We start from the raw sequence: 20,573 nt of genomic DNA, 5'->3' as shown, positions 1-20,573 counted from the left end.
GGGGGAGGGAAGGGGAGAGGAAGGGAAGGGCGGGAGAGAACTTTCCTCGGCTCTCCTTCCAACCGAGGAACGAATCGCGCGCAACTTTCCGCGTGTCTCGCATACCTCCTGCTCTCTCTCTCTCTCTCTCTCAGGGCTGCCAGCTGAGAATATTGCCACCCGTTGTCCCCTTCCACCCGCCCCCCGCCGGCCACGAGCGTCGTGTCGAAGCCCTCGAGGGGAAGTGGGGGAGGGGGAAGGGAACGGGCGGGAGCCGCGCGGCGCCTCGCGCGTGTCAGGGAGGCTCCCTCGCGCTACACGCGGAGCGACGTTTTTCGAGGCGCCATCGCGTGCGGAGCCCGGAGCTGCGTCTGCACTGCCGCTGCCGACCCCTCGCTTTGCGTGGGACGGTGTTACCCGGTGGCCTTCGGAGAGGGTAACGTGCCTGTGGTACGCCGCACGCTTGGGCGGCCGCTGAGTCTCGGAACGCGCGCTTCTGCCCTTTTCGGGCCTTCGGTGTTTGTTTTTTTTCTTCCCCCTAACGCTGGTTTTCCCGCCGTTGCTTTTCACCGCCAAGCGCCCCCTTTGTTGACTCAGCCGCGCGTGGGGGGGGGGTTAGTTGTGCGTGGGAACCGCGTGGGTTACCCCCACCTCGGCCCAGAGCCCTGCGCTGCTTTAAAGGTAGGGGCTGCAGGTGGCTCCGAGCCACAACAAACGGGGGGCTTCCAGTCTAAAAGCACAATTTCACACTCCACCGGTTTGCTCAGTTTTTAATCATTCGGTGTAGCGTGCCAACTTAGGAAAGAGGCCTTGTGCCCCCGAAGCCTTGTGATCAAGTTATCCATAGGTAAACGTGTCGTGCCAGCGCGGCCATAAAGCTGCGAGGAAACAATACCTGGAGAGACAGGCGGTCAGTCTACAAACTGTCTTTGGGAGCAGGTGACTCTTCTAGGATGACTAGTGGGAGAAAAACTCTGCAAACCTGAACCAAAAGTCTAATTAGGGTACTGAATCTGGACTGCAGAACACTCAGATGACCGCTAAATGTACCTAAGTGTAGAAAATCTATATTTCAAACATATTAAAATATTTCATTGAGTCCTGTTACTACTACTGTGATCTTGTAGTATTTGTGGTTCCTATGAATGATGTATGATAGAAATAATTAACACAATTGGCTCTTTGGCAGTTTTGATACAATGTAATAACATTCCACAAACCATAAGGTTGGCTGTTGAAAGTCAACCTTAATAAATGTGCTTTGAAGTAAATGTTTATGTTCAAAGGCTGAAGCAAAATAAAGCCTAAGTGACATGCAGAGATTCTGGCGTATTTGGCAAATTAAATTATAAACACATGATTCAGTGCAAAGGGCAGATTCAGTGACTGATACAAGGTCATGTCTGTAGATTTTAATGCATAATTTCCTGGTTTCCCCATTCAGTATATATATATACAAATTCTTTAGGGAAAAGTGATTTTCTTTTATGAAATGAGTGTCAGCCTTTGAGTGATCAATTTGGTATGTTCAAAGCTGTAGTAGGGATAGTCATTTCTTTTTTTTCCAAAATTAGGTATACAATATTCAACATGGTAGACTTCAAATTATGCTCATCAGTCCAAGTGGCTTATATATATTTTAGTGGAAAAGCATTCTGTTAAGTTAGAATAGATGATATGTGAATTTGTTTTACCAGTGGAAAAGTCCAGTTTTGAATAGAATCTGACAGTGCTGTGTGGCATGTTTAATTTTTTTTAATGAGCCCATCAATTTTGTGTGTGTGTTTGATTCTTGTAATTTGGTGTATTTAATGTAAGTAATCTAAAGTTGCATAAATGTATTTTTGGAAATTTAAAAAAAATGTAACATTTTAATATGGCTGGCTATGGTTTTGGTTTTGCATAACTATTTCAGATGTGCTTTTTCTTTTAAAGATACAGTTCTAGAAATAAAATATATTGGCTTTTATCTGGTTTAACAACTAAGAACGGAACAGATGGAAGGTGATTGTTTTACCCCTTTCTCTGCTAGTTCATTGCCAGTGCATTGGGGAAGCTGGCTGAATAGAGTGAACTACTTTCAGAGTGGCTTCCTTCCCTGTATCCCATGCCTGGTACCATTCCATTTAATGTAGTGTTCTGTTGGGAGGTTCCTTTCTATATAAATGTTTATTTGGATTCAGCTTTATTTTCTTTACTCTTATCACAAAATTCAGTGAGCTTATTAAACCAAAAAGTGTGGTTTACAAACAATAGCTGAAGTCATGTAACAATTTATGGTATGGTTAGTTCCTTACACCCACACACACACACGAATGACAGGGTCTTAATTTCTTTTGATCCCCGAAATAAATGCTTGGCCTTATTTTCGGGGAGGTCTTATTATTTTTGAGGTGCAGGAGGCAGCGAGCATGGTCACCTCATGGCTGCTGCTGTGTTACAATATTTTGGGGAAGGAGTTATTTTCGGGGGACAGCTTATTTTTTAGCACATGCGCTCAAAAGCCTGATTGGGCTTATTATCTGGGGAGGTCTTATTTTCAGGAAAACGGGGTATATATAATGGATTTATTAGCATCAGATAGAACTTTTCTAGTTTCTTTGTACCATTTTGAAAGATATAATATGTAAACAGTAACAACTGGAGGAGTTGTTGGTCAGCACCCAAATCAGTCATGGTCAGAAGCGTTCATGACCCGAGGTTTTACTGTACCACATTTGCTTTGCTTGCAATTTTGCATTCCTTCATAATATTAATAAGACATGTTTTTCTTTTCAGACTCTTAGCAATTTTTTCAGAGCTGATTACTGTGGCTTTGTCAACTAGCTGGTTTAAAAATGTGAAGTATAGGACCAGCAAGTATAACCAGCAATTGTCTGTGCAGGTGGTCCTTGATTTACAACCACAATTGAGCCCAAAATTTCTGTTGCTAAGTGCGACATTTGTTAAGTGAATTTTGCCCCATTTTATGATCTTTCTTGCCAGAGTTATTAAATGAATTACTGCAACTGTTAATCTAGTAATATGATTGTTAAGTGAATCTGGCTTTCCCATTGACTTTGCTTGTCAGAAGTTTGCAAAAGGTGATCTCATGGCCTCAGGACATTACAACCATCATAAATATGTCAAACAGTTGTCAAACATTTAAATTTTGTTCACGTGACTGTGGGGAAGCTGCAACAGTTGTAAATGTGAAAAACGGTCATAAGTCACTTTTTGAGGGTTGTTGTAATTTGAAGGGTCACTAAATGAGCTGTTGTAAGTAGAGGACTACTTGTATTTGGTATACTAAGCATTTAACATAGAGGCCAAGCCTAGTCTCTCCTCTCTGAGTTTGGGTGTTTCCCTATGTTGTTCTCTTGTGTACTTCTAAGAAGAAATTTAGAATTTGTTATCTGAACATAGATAATTTGGTTAATGTCAAAGAAAATTTAAAAAGGCACTAAATGAACGTTTAGGAAGCTTGTTTTCCCTACACATAATTAATCTGTAGAATTGAAATTAACTATATTTTATAATCTAAATGGAAGTAGAACTTCTTAGTCAATCTGTGGCTGTCCTAGATTGGAGGGAGGACTGCAAGAGGGTATGAGCCCAGTAAGAGGCTTTGCTTTTTTCTTGTAATGTTGAACTACAGCTTAATATTTGAACCAAGACACTGGAATGTGAAACATTTGAAAATAGTAATGTTTTGAAATTTGAGAGGACAGAAGGTGATTTTATTTTGTAGCTATACCGTAAACATAAATAAACGTTAATGGGACCATGACATGGTCTCCTGTACTATTCCCCTTTTTAGTTCTTGGTTTCTCTGAATCAAATTGTAGCAAATTATATAGCTGATAACTCAGGGCAAAAGTGGAAGAACTATTTTTATCAGCTTAGTTAAAATCAGAATTTGATATTTACCTGCGTTTCACTGTTAGGATGAGTTGCAGTGTAAGCATACACTAAAATATGATTTACTTCACTAAAACATCCTCAACATTTATCAATTATAGGTAGTCTTCAACTTGCAACCACAATTGAGCCCAACATTTATGTTAAGTGAAACATTTGTGAAGTGAGTTTTGCACTATTATGACTTTTCTTGCCACAGTTGTTAAATGAATCACTGAAATTGTTAAATTAGTAACATGGTTGTGATGTGAATCTGACTTCCCCATTGACTTTGCTTGTCAGAAGGTCACAGAAGGTGATCACGTGGCTCCAAGACACTGCAACTGTCATAAACATTTGATGACATATCCACAGGGATGCTGCAACAATCATAAGTGAAAAATGTCATAAGTCACTTTTTTCAATCCCATTGTAACTTCAAACAGTCACTAAATGAACTCTTGTAAATTGAGGACTACCTGTACTTTATAGTCAACATTTAACTGAAAGGCCAAGTAGATGAATTTATTGCAAAAGTTACATTTATTTTAATTATCCTTGGAATTCATACTTGGAAATAACTTTTCAAGATGTAACAAACACTGTAATGAAAATGCTTATTTGTAGCCCCAGAAAACGGGATTGGGAAATGAACGCAATTATAATAAAAGTACAGTTAAATGTTTGATATGCTTGTATATGCTGTTTACAACTTGAAATAAACATGCTTCCCGTTGTGTGTTTCCTTTCACCCAATTCTGTTCTGATGCATCAAGAACAGATTTATTTATTTAATTTGCCCTTTTTAGTCCCGCTTTTCATTCAAATTATTTGATCAAAGAATGATGATTAAAGTAACTAAAAAAAGATAAAAGACAAAATATATATAATAAAAATATTAGAATTTTAAAACCTAGCTCAAAAATATCTTAATTTATGTTCTAAATTAAAGTAGGAATAATAATAATAATAGTAATGTGCTAATTGGAATTGTCAGAAGTTAATGCAAAATCAGGATATTTGTTTATATTTTTAAAAAATAAGTCACAATGATTTAGTTTATAAAAAATAATTGATCTTGATTTCTTTCTATTAAGATAATTAGATGTTTGACATACTTATCTTTTTCTTTTCTTTTGACAGCTACATGAATTGACTAATGTTTCCACACACAATAGCTTCTGGGAAAAGAAGATGACTGTAAAGCAGGTTCATCAGTACAATAGAAAATATAAAACAGTGGTTTAGCTTGCATTTGCAAAATTTCAGGTCAGTTATGGGTACTGTCTTTAAATTTAGACATATTGTATATGGGAACTATTATGTCTTCTCCAATATTTTGTTTTTGAACTGACTCCATGTATGGGCTGAGAACCAATGCCAGAACAATGTAGAGGTTGTTTCAGTGCTTCTGTCTTACAGGTAGTTCATGCTTAATGGCCATGTTCAGTACTATTCAAAGTTACTGTCTGAGCAAAGGGCTTGTGTCTGGTTCCCTAAGTTATAGACATTATAGTGTCCCAGCTGTCATTAAAATTTAGGTGCTTGGGCATTTACAACTCAGTGTACTTCATTCCTCTCATTCCAACCTTGAGCTACAAATACTCTCATATTGGTATTTTCAGGTTATAGTATCAGTAAGATTAATTGCAGTTTTATTTACTGTGCTGCCTTTTACTGCTCGTTCTATATAATCTCTTGAAGAGTATCTATATATTGCAGTTGCAGTCAGTGAAAGATTTGACTTCTGAATTACTAACCAGTGAATAACTGGTGACTAGCCACTGTGTGCTGGTTTTCTGGTCTCAAGCAAAAGTGGTGGTCTTAATTTTGATGTTAAGCCATAGCTGTTGTAAGGACTTCATATTGAAGCATTTTGATTTACTAAGATTGGCAGGAGAATCCTTTTAGAAACATTTGTTTACAGAAGTCAACATATGGATCGTTTGAGAATTTTTTTCCTTTGCAATTAAGATTATCATGCTGCAGTTTTGTAAAGGTACAGTATGGTTTATTAAAATTACTAGTGGGAGTTTATACTCTTAATGTTTTCTTTATCTTTGTGGTTGCAGTTGGCATGCATTTTCAGTAGGGACGGACCCATACATCCCACACACATACTTTAACTATTTTGTATGAATGTTATTTCATTGATTTTTCTCCCCTGCAGATGATTAAAAATTGATGAAGTTAAATTGCCAGAATTGATAAATATGGAAAATATTGGGGATATTTCAACTATTCCTATGACAGAGAAACAGCCGGTTATATTAGGAAATCAAAATACTGGGACAATGACAGGCACAACTCCTGCTCTTTATGTTCTTGTGAAGCAGAGTACTGGTAAACCTGATCAAGGAACCTTGCTTTCAAATCAAGATAACAGCAGTCTTCTCAGCAATGCAGCAAAACCAATGAAATCTAAAGCAAAGACATACCTTCCAGCTGATTGCGCTTCAGGGAATATCACTGTTATGCTGGACAACAATAATATGTGGAATGAATTTTATCATCGCAGCACTGAAATGATTTTGACCAAACAAGGGAGACGAATGTTTCCATATTGTCGATACTGGATAACAGGCCTAGAATCCAACCACAAGTATATCCTAGTCATGGATATTTCTCCAGTTGACAACTTCCGCTATAAATGGAATGGCCATAGTTGGGAACCTAGTGGAAAGGCAGAACCCCATGTGCTGGGAAGAGTATTTATTCATCCTGAATCCCCTTCTACTGGTCATTACTGGATGCATCAACCAGTATCTTTCTATAAATTGAAGCTTACTAATAATACATCAGACCAGGAAGGACATATCATTCTGCATTCTATGCATCGGTATTTACCTCGACTACACCTGGTGCCTGCTGAAAAAGCTACAGAGGTTATCCAGTTGAATGGTCCTGATGTCCATACTTTCACTTTTCCACAGACAGAATTCTTTGCTGTAACTGCATATCAAAACATCCAAATTACACAACTAAAAATAGACTATAATCCATTTGCTAAAGGATTCAGAGAAGATGGCTTGAGTAGTAGACTTCAGCGTGATGTGAAGCAAAATGGTAGCTCAGAGCGTGAAGGTAATAGTGTTACAAGTTCTCCTACTAATCACAGACATCCCCTTGAAGGGAGTATGTTGGATCCATCACAGAGAGAACTAGACCCATCACCGAGTGGGATATGTGACCCAGATCTGCAGAAAGAGTCCCTTAGTCCATATCATCAGTTCTTACATTTTGCGGAGACAGATGCACATGCAGGTGATGATCAAGGATTAAAGGAAGAAGCATCAGAAAGGTAGGGTTGTGTTTTTTATATTAAAAATAATCAGCATTTGTATAAAAATAAACAACTTATATTGGTCTCCATCACACAGGACTGACTCTAGACCAGTGATGGTAAATCTTTTCGGCATCAAGTGCCAAAAAGGGAGAACGCGTCCTCGTCTGGCCTGCAACCCAGAAGAGGAGCTGCCCAGGGAGCATGCGCGCGCCGGGAAATGAATTTCTGGTTCCTGGAACGTGCATGCGCACTGGCCAGCTAGTCTTCCAGTTACTGGCATGCATGCGTGCACAATGATCAGCTGGCCAACGCACATGCTCATGCAGGAAAACAGAAGACCAGCTCTTCCAGTTTCTGGCACTGCTGCACGCACAAAGGCCAGCACGCCAGAAACCCAGAAGAGGAACGGGTGATGCCGTGCGTGCCAGGCGACATGGCTCCGTGTGCCACAGGTTCACCATCACATCTCTAAACAATGAATAGAAGATTAAAACCATAATTGACACAATGTACAAAGTAAATAGCCCAAAACAATAATATATGTTTATCTATAATATATGAGATCTAAAAATCATTCCTCTCCTAAACAATAACAGACAAGAATTAAACAGAGCAGTCAGCAGGACTCACTTAATCTTCTCACCCAGTTGTCTGATGGTACTTCTAGGTCTTCATTCCTTATACAGGATCAGAGCCATCTGGATTTCTGGATGTGTTACAATGGAGTGGATGCCCTTATTTCCACACAATGACACTTCTTGTTAGGGGGGACTTGGGGCATGCCAGCCTCATCGATATTGGTGAAGTGAGCAGAGACAACCAAAGACAAATGGTTCCTCAAATAGCCTGGTCTGGTGCCCTATAGAGTTCTTAGATAATAAACTAGCTCCTGGAAGTGCAGTAGAGATGTTACATGAGCGTCCTAAACTGCCCACATTGCTGCATTCTGAACGATTAGCAGCTTCTGAATATTCTTCAAGGGTGGCACCATGTAGAAGGCCTTACAGTAATCCAACTAGGAAATGACCCAGGCATGAGTTACTATGAGTAGAATCTCTTGATCCAGAAATAGGTGCAACTGGCACACAAGGTGAACCTGCAAGAGAGTGTGAATCCAGGAGGACCCTCAAATTGCCTACCAGCTCTCCTTAAAAGAATGCTGCATATATCCTAACTGCCATAGTGCAGGACTGTCAAACTGCCGGTCTGTGGGTTGGATACCTCACTCGCAGGCCACACCCATCCCACCTCCACAAAGGCAAAAAACATTGTGATACGTCACGATCTGACCCGTGATGCGATCTGGTTTTACACCCATGCGATAATATAAGAACAAAGTGAGTGGAGTAATATTAATGAAAGTTAGTAAAATATGGAATGTATACATTTGTGAATTCTAATGATACATGTAAAGGGTTTTTTAAAATAAATCTTTCAGCCAAATAGCTATATGAAACTTGGAATATTTGTATTTTGGCTAGTGTTGAAAACTTTTATCTTATTACAATTCCAGCTGAAATGGTATTCAGACTGGATCAGTGCTTGATGTACTACTTCAAACCCAATTTACAAGTTCCAGAATGAATACATTGGTTCCAAATTATAGATTCATTAATAAATGCAGTTGTAGAGCTGTGAGGGATTATCTATGTGTTCATATATAGTGCCTACACAATAGAATTTGACAGTATTAACATATTATACATTATCTTAATATAGTGCTATTAATATCCTCCAATATAATTAAAATGTTTGAATGCTACTTTTGATACCCTTTTCTTTTTATATATTCTAAGAAAATGTTTTAAAAGCATTAAAAAACTTAAAAATTCAATTAAAATAAACTGTCAGAATTCATTTATCACAGCAATCCAGAGCTAAATAAATTAAATGCAGCTTTAGGTCAGGTTCATACATCATGTTATATTTTCAACAAATATAAAAATTAGATTCAGAAATGGCCTGTATGTCACTTTATTTTTTATTTCTACTGTTATTAAAAGCAGTGTGAATATAGAATACATTTAAATTTTATTTTAATTAAAATAAATGCACTAGAGCAGTGGTTCTCAACCCTCCTAATGCCGCAATCCTTTAATACAGTTCCTCATGTTGTGACCACCAACCATAAAATTTCTTCTTCCCCTCTCTTTCCTCCCCTCCTCCTCTCTTCTCCTCCTTCTTACTCTCTCTCCTACTCTTGCTTCCCCTCCTTTGCTTTCTTTGCTTTACCCTTTCTTCCTTTCCCTCCTCCTTCCTCCCTTCTTCCCCTCTCTTTCCTCCCCTCCTCCTCTCTTCTCCTCCCTCTTGCCCTCTCTCCTCTTGATTCCCCTCCTTTACTCCCTCTGCTTTACCCTTTCTTCCTTTCTCTCATCATTTTTCCTCCTTTCCGTTGTTGCCCTTGCTTATTTACTTTCTCTGATGGGTTCTCGGGGTGGCATTTCAGGAAACCCAACTTTATATTTTCATACATATCATTTTCTCTGTTACATTTTATTTCTAATGATAATTCCACTTGTATCATTTTTAAATTGTTTACTTGCATTGCATTTTTCTTTTGCTCTTTTCCTTTGTGCATGGTTTATGGTACTTTTACCAAGCAGGTTTTCATTGTGTGAATGGGGCCAATTCGGGCTCCTGAGCTTGGCTCTTGATGACTTGTGGATTTAGATATAGTTAAAAGTACCTGGCAGCGGCGTGGAAAACATAGCTGTGTGCACGCCCCGTACAATTACAACCCGGTGCAGGACTCCGGGCTGTAATAGCCCCTTCCTCCCTCGCAGGAACACTTTCCCTCCATTACAAAGTCTCCGTGGCTAATTGTACAGGGTGTGTGCACGCACCTATGTTTTTTACAGCATGGAGCCTCGGCGATGCTCTTCGCGTCCACTCTGGAGCCCATCCGCGGGGATTTCAAGGAACGCAAGGTGGAATCTAAACTTTAGAGTAGTGCTGGTCTCAGCGACCCCTGTGAAATAATTGTTTGACCCCAAAAGGCGTCACGACCCACAGGTTGAGAACTGCTGCACCAAAGGAAGTACAAAGATCAGTGCTACTCTTATGAATGAAGGTAAAGGATTCTGCAGTACTAGTCTTGTTTTCTGAAGCATTACTAGATTGTATACATACATGGGCAGACTAGCAAAGGTCCGTTTAAAAAACAACAAATTAAGGACTATCAAAAAGAAACATGCAGCAAAATGTAGATGAATTATCTTTAGAACATGGATTTCAAGATTAAGTTTTATGTTTAACTGACTTTATGGGAATAAAAATCCTTATTCATAATTCCAACAAATGGTTGGTTATGTCTCATTTTCCACTATCAGCTGTTTACAGTATATTATATTATGATGTAACATATTTCCAACAGGAAGTAGAAAGTCATTTTTTTTCTCTCCAAATCATTATATTTATTGATAGAGAAAAAATTGTTGACTGTAGCATTGCTTGATAAATTGATGCTCTTGAAAACTAGCTTATTTGGTATTATTTGCTTATAGAACTTTAACCCTTTTGTAATGCATTAATCCTTTTTTTCTTTCCTGCTATCCCTTCCCTATCTCCACCTAACTTTCTTCCCTTCCTCTGACTCCATATCCATACTGAAGTTTTGCTGGAAGAAGGGAGGGAATGAGTAGCCTATTTATTTATTTTGCTTAGTCTTCTTTTGGTGAAAAGTGTTTTCATAATCCAAAACTTTTTTAAAAAATTTTAACTTTGCTCCAAACAGTGAATTTTCCATCCATGAAGTTGCTGTTGAGTTAACCTTAATGCTAATGATTTGTTGCAATGTGTTAATAAGAGAGTGATGCCTACAGGGGTGGATGTTTGAATAAGCCAAGTGTACTTTTCATGTCTGTCTGAAGAGAGAAGGTGAGAATCTGCTTATTTCTGCAATTGAGTATTTTCTTTGCTTTCTTTTTTCAGTCCAATATCCAACCCTTGTCAAAAATTGTCACAAGTGACATCTCAGCTTACTCAAGAGGAAGGAATCAGCTTGTCTATTAAAGAAGAACCATTAGATAACTATGAATATGAACCTCTAACTTGCATGGAAGGGGTAAATGTGAAGGAAGAAGAAGCCAATAACATTGCAGAAGAATATTCCAACAGTAATGGCTCCATGTTGGAACAGCAGCTGGAGAAATACAGTGAAATGGATAAAATGGATATTGAATTCCACAAGGAACAACAAATAAACCAGTTGGGTGTTGCCAAAGCAAAAATGCTAAAATTGGATAGTGGGAAGATGCCTGTAGTTTACCTAGAACCCTGTACAATCATCAGAAATACAGTGAACGTTTCTGTTCTTTCACAGGCCTTAATGACAACTTCTAAGAATGAAAGGTCTGCACTGACTCATTCATTAGATTCTTTTCCTGCTCATTTTGAAAATAAAGGTGTTGCTAGTCCTTTTGAAATCCAGGGAACCGGGAAGATTAGAACTGATAAAATGGTATCTGAAAACACAGCACCACAGATACCTTCAGAAGAAGATGTGCTAGGTAGAAGTACTAAAACATGCAGCAGCCTCAATACAACTGAGAAGGTTTCTAGTTGTGGTCTCAAGACTACTGCCACCAGCAGCCCTTCTTTAGCTAAAGTTATCTTCGATGACCAAAATATAAATACGTTGAAGACTCACATTTCTGGCAAGAGTATTGTTGGCAATCAAAACGATGGAATGTCAGGCCCAAGGAAACGAGGAAGACCACGGAAATCAAAGTTATCTGAAGCGGGAAGATCACCTAAATGCAGTGCAAAATGTGGTGCAACCAATAATGATGTCTCTTTGGGAAGTGGTAGTACCCATTTGGATGTTAATCCTGATCTTGAGGATGTGGATGGAATGCTTTTTGTATCCTTTGTATCCAAGGTAAATTTATATCCAAAATTTATACTTCTTTGGGATTCTGTATTATAATTCTTGCCATTTTCAAATGTAGTTTTAAATTATATACCTAAATCATTTTAAGTTAATGTCAGAGTGTAGCTTTCTGTATCTTTGGAATGCCTCCAATATAATCCCTGCATAAACATTTTGTCAAAGTATGTTTTATTGTACATAGGAAGCACTTGATGTCCACAGTTTTGATAGAGCTGAAGAAAAAGAATTGCAAAATACACTGAACAATACACTGGCTACATGTAATCCATGCACTGATTCAGGTAACAATAATGGTTAAACTTTTTTCCTAATATATATCAAGTTACTAATATTATCAGTTATAGGTTCTGATTATTAACAAAGAGCAGGATTAGTATCTTCTTTATTAAGTGGAAGATTGATGTTCATAATATAGAGGGTTCCCATTGAATTCAATCTGGGAATGTAACTTCCAATAGAGAGGATTTTTCTCAGCATTACAGTTTGAAAGCCCTGAAAGAAAGAAATTACATCTCCTTATATCATTATTGATTCTTTCATCTAATATAATTTGTAGCGTAGATATTTTATAACTTTGGTCCCAGGTGGCTGTCTTTCTCTCACTCTACTACAAAGAAAGACATTGTAAGCATCTATGAATTTCTGCTAAGATTGCCAGACTGAAAAGTATAATGTAATAGGTAAATTAATATTATTTCATGGCGCCTTGATTGATAAACTAAGGTTACTTTTTTCCATACAGTCTTCATTTTTGTAGCTAAAATTATTTGGGAATGTATAAACAAATAAGTCTGTTTTTGGCAGATGGTCAAAGAATACAACAGATGGAAAAAGAATTGTTAGCAGATTTAAAATCTTTTAAGTACAAACAAGTAATACACCCAAGTCTTCAAGAAGGTAGGTATAGGTACTGTGAAATACTCCTGATTATTTTTATTGTGTAAATTACTCATTTTGTATTTAATGTCATGTATTGGATGTGACAAATTGATAAAAATGCAGAGATGTATGTAGATTGTCATCGTCAGAATAAGAAATAATTTGTATCAGATGGAAAATAATTTAGATAGGTTTGAAACTGAATCTTCCTCTACAGAGCATATCAATTGAATGTCTGTTTAAAACCAGTTGATTTAATACAAAAATATACAGAAACTGTACTCTGTATTTCCACTGTACACTTGTTTTACAGGTAGACCTTGAGTTACAAACATTTGAGCCGTGGTGGTGCAGTGGTTAGAATGCAATATTGCAGGCTAACTGCCCACTGCTAGGAGTTCGATCCTGACCGGCTCAAGGTTGACTCAGCCTTCCATCCTTCCAAGGTCGGTAAAATGAGGACCCAGATTGTTGGGGGCAATATGCTGACTTTGTAAACCACTTAGAGAGGTCTGTAAAGCATTGTGAAGCAGTATATAAGTGCTATTGCTATTGGTATTTGTTTAGTGAGCATTCAAATTTATGGCAGTGCTAAATGAAGGAACTTATGACTAGTACTCAAAGTTCCTGCTGCTGCAGTGCCTCCAAAGTCACATGATTCTGGAAACTGCATGCTCATTTATCATTTAATCACAAAAAAAGAAAAAATTCTGGATATCTCTAGGCAAATGAGAAACTTGGAAGCTTCGAATTTTCCAGTTGGATTCCAGAAACAGAGGAATAAAACTATGCATGTAGAATAAAATTCTCTTGTCTATTCTGTTGGCAAAAACAATCCTAAGAGTTGAAGAATAGGGATAGTATGAGAGGGCTAGGGGCTGTAATCAAATTGAGAAATTGTGAGATTATATTGTGAAAATGATTTTCTACTTCTGCAAAGTAATTTTGGCTCCAAGAAATGCTGACATTGGGAAGGGGAAAGTAAAAAGACAGATATAGATTGATGATGTCTTAATGTACCGTATTTTTCAGAGTATAAGACGCACCTTCCCCCAAAAAAGGGTGACAATCTGGGTGCATCTTATACACTGAATACAGCATTTTTGGCCTCCTGAAACACCATCCCCTTCACAAAAATGGACGTGCAGATGGTTTGGGAGGCCTGCAAAGTGATCCTGGGGGCTGGGGAGGGCAGAAATGAGTGAAAAATGGGCCGTTTTTGCTTGTTTCCCCCCCCCCCCAGCCCCCAGGAGTACTCTACAAGTCTCCTAAAAGCAATGCATGTCCTTTTTTGGGCAAAAAACGGGGCAGTTTTTTGCTCATTTTTGCCCAAGCCCCCATTAGCACTATATAAGCCTCCTAAAGGTTATGCATGTCCTTTTTTTTTTTTTTTTTTTTTTTTTGGCAAAAAATAGACCCATTTTCACGAAAAACTGGCTGTTTTTTGCTTCCCCAGCAGCACTTTGCAGGACTCTCAAACTCTCTGCATGCCCTGTTTTTCACAAAAAATGGGGCGTGCAGAGGGTTTGGGAGGTCTGCAGAGTGCAAAAACTTTTTTAAAAAATTTATCTCTTCAAAATCTTGGTGCATCTTATACTCTGAAAAATACGGTAGATTGTGGCTTAAACTTTGGTCATTAAATCAGGTGTTTATAGTTGATTTCTTTTTTCTTTCCCCTTTTCAGTACTATATTTTTCTCATTAAGTTGAATTCTGGTGATGAATTGTATCAAGATTTAAATTCGGTATTGATACTGTTTAATGAAGCCATACTTAAGGTTAGCTAGATTTCTTCTAATAATTTATACTGGGAAGGGAACCAATTGAAAAGCATTGTTTTTCAACTTTATATTCTATAAAATACAGTCCTTGAATGAGAAACCATAACTATGATCTTGATACACATACAAAATTGTTTTAATAATGGTATAAAAATTTCTTCATTCCTTTAGTGGGTTTAAAATTGAATTTTGTGGACCCAACAATGAGCATTGATCTAAAGTATTTGGGTGTGCAGTTGCCATTAAGTTATTCAGAGGAATATGCTTCATGGAAAAATGAAGGAACGGATTCCAATTCTGCTGGTAAGTCAGCATCTTAATGTAAAGATTGCTTAAAATAAGTTGTAGAGTATTTATCTTTGAAGGAGATTTGCAACAATAGACCATGTTTTGTTTTACCATCTATAAATATATTGTTCAGTAAGGTGACTGCTTACACATTGTACAGCACATAGTTTGCTTCAGTTGTAGTTATTGGACAAATCATAGTTGTCTGGTTCACCCTTGTTAGGTCATAAACCATGGCTTATTTTATCTGCTGGGCTCACATTTGTACTAGGCTCAAAACAAACCACAGTATAAGATAGGTAAGATAACACAATCTGCATTTATAATTGGATGCTCCTTTTAAATAGTAAATGACAATATTGTTATATTAAACATCTGTAGCATTTGATTTATATTAAGCTCAGTAATTTAAATGAAAAGATATACTCAATTTGTAATACTACACTATATCTTCAAAGAAAATAAATAACCCAGAGTATTTTCAGAATTTACATATGTAATTTATTTATCTATTTAACAAATTTATATAGCTGCCCATCTCACAAAACTGGATTGAGCAGTATATAATATATAACAACAAAAATAATAAAACACTAAGTAAAAACAAGAAAACAAAAAGTTTTTAAAAACTCAAGATAGCAGGGGAAACCATTGTCATATCACGCAAGCATCTTGCTAACTCATCATGAATAGCATGTTATAGTCATCCATTCTAGAGGTAACTATGGTAAGAATAACTGAATAAAGCCTTAAGGTCCAGGAAAGGGCACAGTTGGTACAGAACATGAAATTGCATTAAGAGTTGCAGGTCTAGAAGGACCATACATCTTAAGTACATGGTAGCAGCTATGTATTTGTGGGTATTGTAGCATGTTTTATACTTTGCTTGTCAAGAAAAATTATCTCACAGTTCTTTCGTTTCCTTTTTTCTCAACTCATTTATACTGCCAGATGCTGGACTTCATTTTATTTCAAGGACTGGAAAGACAAATGACATCACAAAAATAAAGGGTTGGCGAGGAAAATTTCACAACTCTTCAAAAAATGAAGGTAAGAGGAAAATTTTTGATGCAGAATGTTACTATAAGAAAATGAAATGAGAGAAGGAATGCATAGAATTTATGGTTTCAAAATGTTCTGTGGCTATAGATCACAGAGGACAAGTAATAAAGTATGCATATATATATTTTATATTTTTGAAATAAGTTTATTTTAGAATTTTGTTTGATAAAAAATATTCAAGATTTCCCCCCCCTCCCCCCCACACAATTTCTAAAATTACAGACCAAAAATTCATTGCATTATTAATATCTGGCTCCCATTCTTAGATGGCTTACTCTTGTTTGAAGCTTCCCAGATACATGACGGGGCAAGGGTAAAAAGGAAAGCTTGATGTATTATAGACCATATAAACCCTTGCTTGCCTGTCAACAGATCTTTTAGCTGAAAATTCAAACCAAATTCAATATTATAAGTGATTCAACAGCAACTCTGATTAAGTTTTAGATGAATATTGTACATTTCAAATCTGGGTTAATAAAATGTACTGTGCTCAAATAATTGTGTCATAATGTGATTCACTCTGCTAAGATAATATTTGCAACAAGTTTTAGCACAAATATTGTTGCTAGTGATTTGGAAACTGCATAGTGTACTTTAGTAAAATTCCTGTAGTTTTTAACATTTCTAAGCTTAGCTAAGTATTTTGAAATACAGTTAATGGAATTTGTGCAAGCATGTTGCAGCTTGAGATTTCAGGTACTGTATTTTTCAGAATATAACACGGACCTGTTTTCCTCAAAAAAGGAGGCTGAAAATCTGGGTGGGTCTTAAACATTGAATACAGCATTTTTTTGCCTTCACAAAATGACGGTGCATACCCTTATAGAGGCTTTCAGAGAGCTCCTGGGGACTGGAGAAGGCAGAAATGAACAAAAAATGGGCCTTCCCCCCACCATCCCCCAGCATAAGCTTCCATAAAGCTTTCATAAGGCTATGCATGCAATTTATTTGACAAAAAACGGGCCCATTTTTGTGAAAAATGGGCCATTCTTTGCTCATTTTTGCCCCCCCCCCTCAGGAGCACTCTGCAAGCCTCCCCCCCCAAGGCTATTCATGCCTTTTATTTGAAAAAAATGGGCCCATTTTTGCAAACAACGGTCCTGTGTTTGCGAAAAACGGGCCTTTTTTGGGGGGTTTGCAGAGTGCAAAAACCTTTCCTTTCAGAAAGCTCTTTAGTTAGAGTGATTGATGAGCATTAGATTGATCAAGTGCTGTACCAGCAGAAACAAGTCTTAAGTGCTGCAGGTTATCAGCTATTTCCTTCTCTAGCACATGGATAAATATACCTGGAAACATCTACATACCTACCTACTCACTCTCTCTCCCTACCTATCTACCGTATTTCTCTTTCTCTCTCTCTCTCTCTCTCTCTCTCTCTCTCTCTCTCTCTCTCTCTCTCTCTCTCTCTTCTCTCTCTCCCTCCCTCCCTCCCTCTCCCTCTCCCTCTACCTGGTACCTTCCTACTCTCTCTCTCTCCCTACCTATCTACTGTATTTATCTCTCCCTCTATCTACCTATCTACTTTTTTAAAAATTTGCCTCTTCAAAGCCTAGGTGTGTCTTATACACTGAAAAATACGGTACTCTTAATCTAAAAAGTATTATTATTATTATTATTCAGGTATCATTTTAGAAGGCTTGTTGAAGAATCGATCTGCCTTCTGCAGTGACAAACTTGATGAATACTTAGAAAATGAAGGAAAGTTGATGGAAACAAGCATTGGATTTTCTCCTAGCACATCTAGTTCTCCTGTAGTTTATCAGCTTCCAACTAAAAGCACCAGCTATGTGCGGACATTAGATAGTGTTCTAAAAAAACAATCCACTGCTTCTAGTTTGAATTCTTATACTTCCAAACCTCTGGGCTTACCTTCTGTTTCTAAAAAGAAAAAGGAGAAAATGAAGAGTAAAAAGCAAGCAGTCTCAAAAGGCAAAGAAAAATCTCCCCCCAAAGGCACAATAGGCTTTTCTGTTGCAAAAAAAGACAAACATAAGCTCATCTTAGAGGAGAAAGTTTCTAAATCTCGGGCAATTGATCAGACAATTACTGAGAAAGATGCTTCGATGATGTCGTGCACAGAGGGAAATCTGCAGAGCAAACAGACTACTGTGCGTCAGGTGCAGCAGCAACAGGGCAGTCGGTTGTCAACTTTATCCAAGACTCAGTTGAAACTGCTGGACCTAGAAGATTGCGCATTGTGGGATGGCAAACCACGGACATATATTACAGAGGAGCGAGCTGAACTGTCTTTGACAATTTTGCTGACTGCTCAGGTAAGTTTAAAGGAAAATATAAATTTTGTCTAATCTGAACAATTTTGTAAGTGATTTCTACAATAATTACCTTGCACTAGAAAACAGAACACGATTCATGTTTTTGATTCTTTTAAAAATCAAAAAGTTTAATGTCAAGAGTTCCCAAAAAGATGATAGGTATCTAAATCCATTACACCAGTAAAGGCAATCATATTTCAATTATTAGAATCTACAATTATTTAATTACCTTGATTTTATATTCCATTTCTCTTGTCAGACTCTAGTCTTTCATTATGTTAGTAATTATTGAAGGTTAACACTGTAGTGAGCAGCTCTGGGATTATTTTGATTTTATTAAAATGTACAGATAGTCCTCGGTTTACGATTACAATTGGGGCCAGAATTTCTATTGCTAAGCAAAGCATTAAGTAAATCATGTCATTATGCCCATCTGGCTTCATTGACTTTGCTTGTGAGAAGCCAGCTGGAAAGGTTGCAAATGGCGATCATGTAACCTTAGGATACTGCAACCATCAAAAATACATGCTGGTTGCCAAGCACCCAAATTTTAATCATATGACCGTGGGATGCTGCGTCAGTTGTAAATGTGAGGACCAGTTGTAAGTCACTTTTTTCAGTGCCATTGTAGATTTGAAAACTACTAAATGAATGTAAGTCGTGGACTACCTGTATAGGTTGTTTTTTGATTTAGAAAAAAATCAAGGAAAATGGGCAGCTTTTGAGGTAGCATGCACATTAACCTTGGTTAAATTATTCTTAAATTTTTGTTATGTAAATAAGCTGATTTTAGTATTAATAGTAGGTATTTAGTCTGTTAAAGTAAATATGTCAGTGTTATATTGCTATTTTTCTGCAATAGATTAAACACCACTGCTAGCCTGCTGTATAGAATTCTTTGTCAATAATTCTGTAAGCTATACTATGACATTTGCTTTTCATTTGTGGCTTTGCAAATATTTATCTGAATATATAACAAAGGTATGTATTAACACTTTTCAGGCTTCACTCAAAAACAAACCTATTCACAAAATAATTAAAAAGAAAGCACCAGCGTGCAACAATGATTTTTGTCGGCTTGGGTGTATCTGTTCTAGTTTAGCTGTTGAAAAACGTCAGCCAACACATTGCCGCAAACCAGATTGCATGTTTGGATGTACTTGCCTAAAAAGAAAAGTTGTCTTAGTTAAGCAGAAAAAGATCCAGGAGAAGCCTCTGCATGGGAAGCATAAATTATATCGTGAAAGAAATCAGGAACAACAAACAGATGTAATAGCAAAAGATGAGCAAGAAAAAATGAAACTAAAAGATAAGAAGAAGAAAAAGAAGGTTGAATATAGTAAGTATTGACAAGGCTGTTTAAGCTGTTCAGTAGCTACATCCTTTATTTTTTTCAAAAAGATTGTGATATTTCAGCCCACATACATATTACGGAATTAATGTAGGGTATAATTTTTAAATGCAAAAGCTTTTCAATTATAACCATGTTTATAACTCCCTTTTGTCGCTCTAGAATTTCAGTTCAAGAGATGATTTGGCAGTAAGTGTAGTGGAAAAGTCAAATGTGATTGGGTTTTTTTGTCATAGTAGCTGCATTGAAAACCTGATGATAGGTTTCCAAGAAGAAAGTATAATCAAACAACAACAATGAAACAACAATGTGGAGCAACATTGGGTTAAATTATCCTTTGCCCTTACAGGTTTGGTTTTCATAGTTTTCATAGATAATGTTATTTCTAGATGAAAAAATTACATTCCACAGAAGTTGAATCATTATGGATACTTACAAAAAGCTCAGTGAATTGTGGGTTAAGACCAGGGCAATTCAAAGCTATTTTTTCTCTATTTTTTGTTCTGGTTATTACTGTTTGTTATAAATGCATTCTTAATTTATATTAACCCTACAAGTTTAGTCAATCTATAAATTGATTTAATTAATAAATAAATAATAAAAGACTTCCACATCACAGATAGGTATTGGCACAAGATAGAAATGTCACTGGATGTGCATTTAAATAGAAAAGGAGCCTTGAGCCATAACTATTTACAAGATAGTTACAGCAATATCTACTTGCATTTTAGGAGCAGATTGCCTGAAGGCAGATAGTTTAGTTTTGAAGGTCCCAACAAATGGGGTTTTTGAGTTAATCATCCTTTCTAGGGAGTGATCTTCAGAGAAGCCTACAAGACCTAACCAACAGTAATGCCAGCCTATTAGATGGAATACAAATCAAGCATTTGTGTCAGAGCACATGA

The 20,573-nt window shown here is 37.1% G+C and overlaps 1 protein-coding gene across 3 annotated transcripts in view; it reads left to right on the top strand.

Moving 5' to 3' along the window:
* Positions 1-20,573, top strand: part of MGA (MAX dimerization protein MGA) — a 64,370-nt gene that overhangs the window by 151 nt on the left and 43,646 nt on the right. For all 3 annotated transcript variants that reach the window (XM_087722321.1, XM_087722313.1, XM_087722304.1), the window contains exons 2-10: positions 5,002-5,127; positions 6,029-7,159; positions 11,075-12,023; positions 12,217-12,316; positions 12,840-12,932; positions 14,866-14,997; positions 15,934-16,032; positions 17,665-18,317; positions 19,320-19,656. In XM_087722321.1, coding sequence (XP_087578447.1) covers positions 6,072-7,159; positions 11,075-12,023; positions 12,217-12,316; positions 12,840-12,932; positions 14,866-14,997; positions 15,934-16,032; positions 17,665-18,317; positions 19,320-19,656 — 3,451 coding nt within the window. In that variant the 5' untranslated portion in view covers positions 5,002-5,127; positions 6,029-6,071. The remainder of the gene's footprint in view (positions 1-5,001; positions 5,128-6,028; positions 7,160-11,074; positions 12,024-12,216; positions 12,317-12,839; positions 12,933-14,865; positions 14,998-15,933; positions 16,033-17,664; positions 18,318-19,319; positions 19,657-20,573) is intronic.

Source organism: Thamnophis sirtalis, unplaced genomic scaffold, assembly GCF_051295495.1.
Source record: "Thamnophis sirtalis isolate CommonGarterSnake01/CBP01778 unplaced genomic scaffold, rThaSir2_p1.2 scaffold_1, whole genome shotgun sequence".
Classification (NCBI taxonomy): Eukaryota; Metazoa; Chordata; class Lepidosauria; order Squamata; family Natricidae; genus Thamnophis; species Thamnophis sirtalis.
Note: the sequence above shows the minus strand (reverse complement) of the source record. Positions and strands in the feature narration are given on the sequence as shown.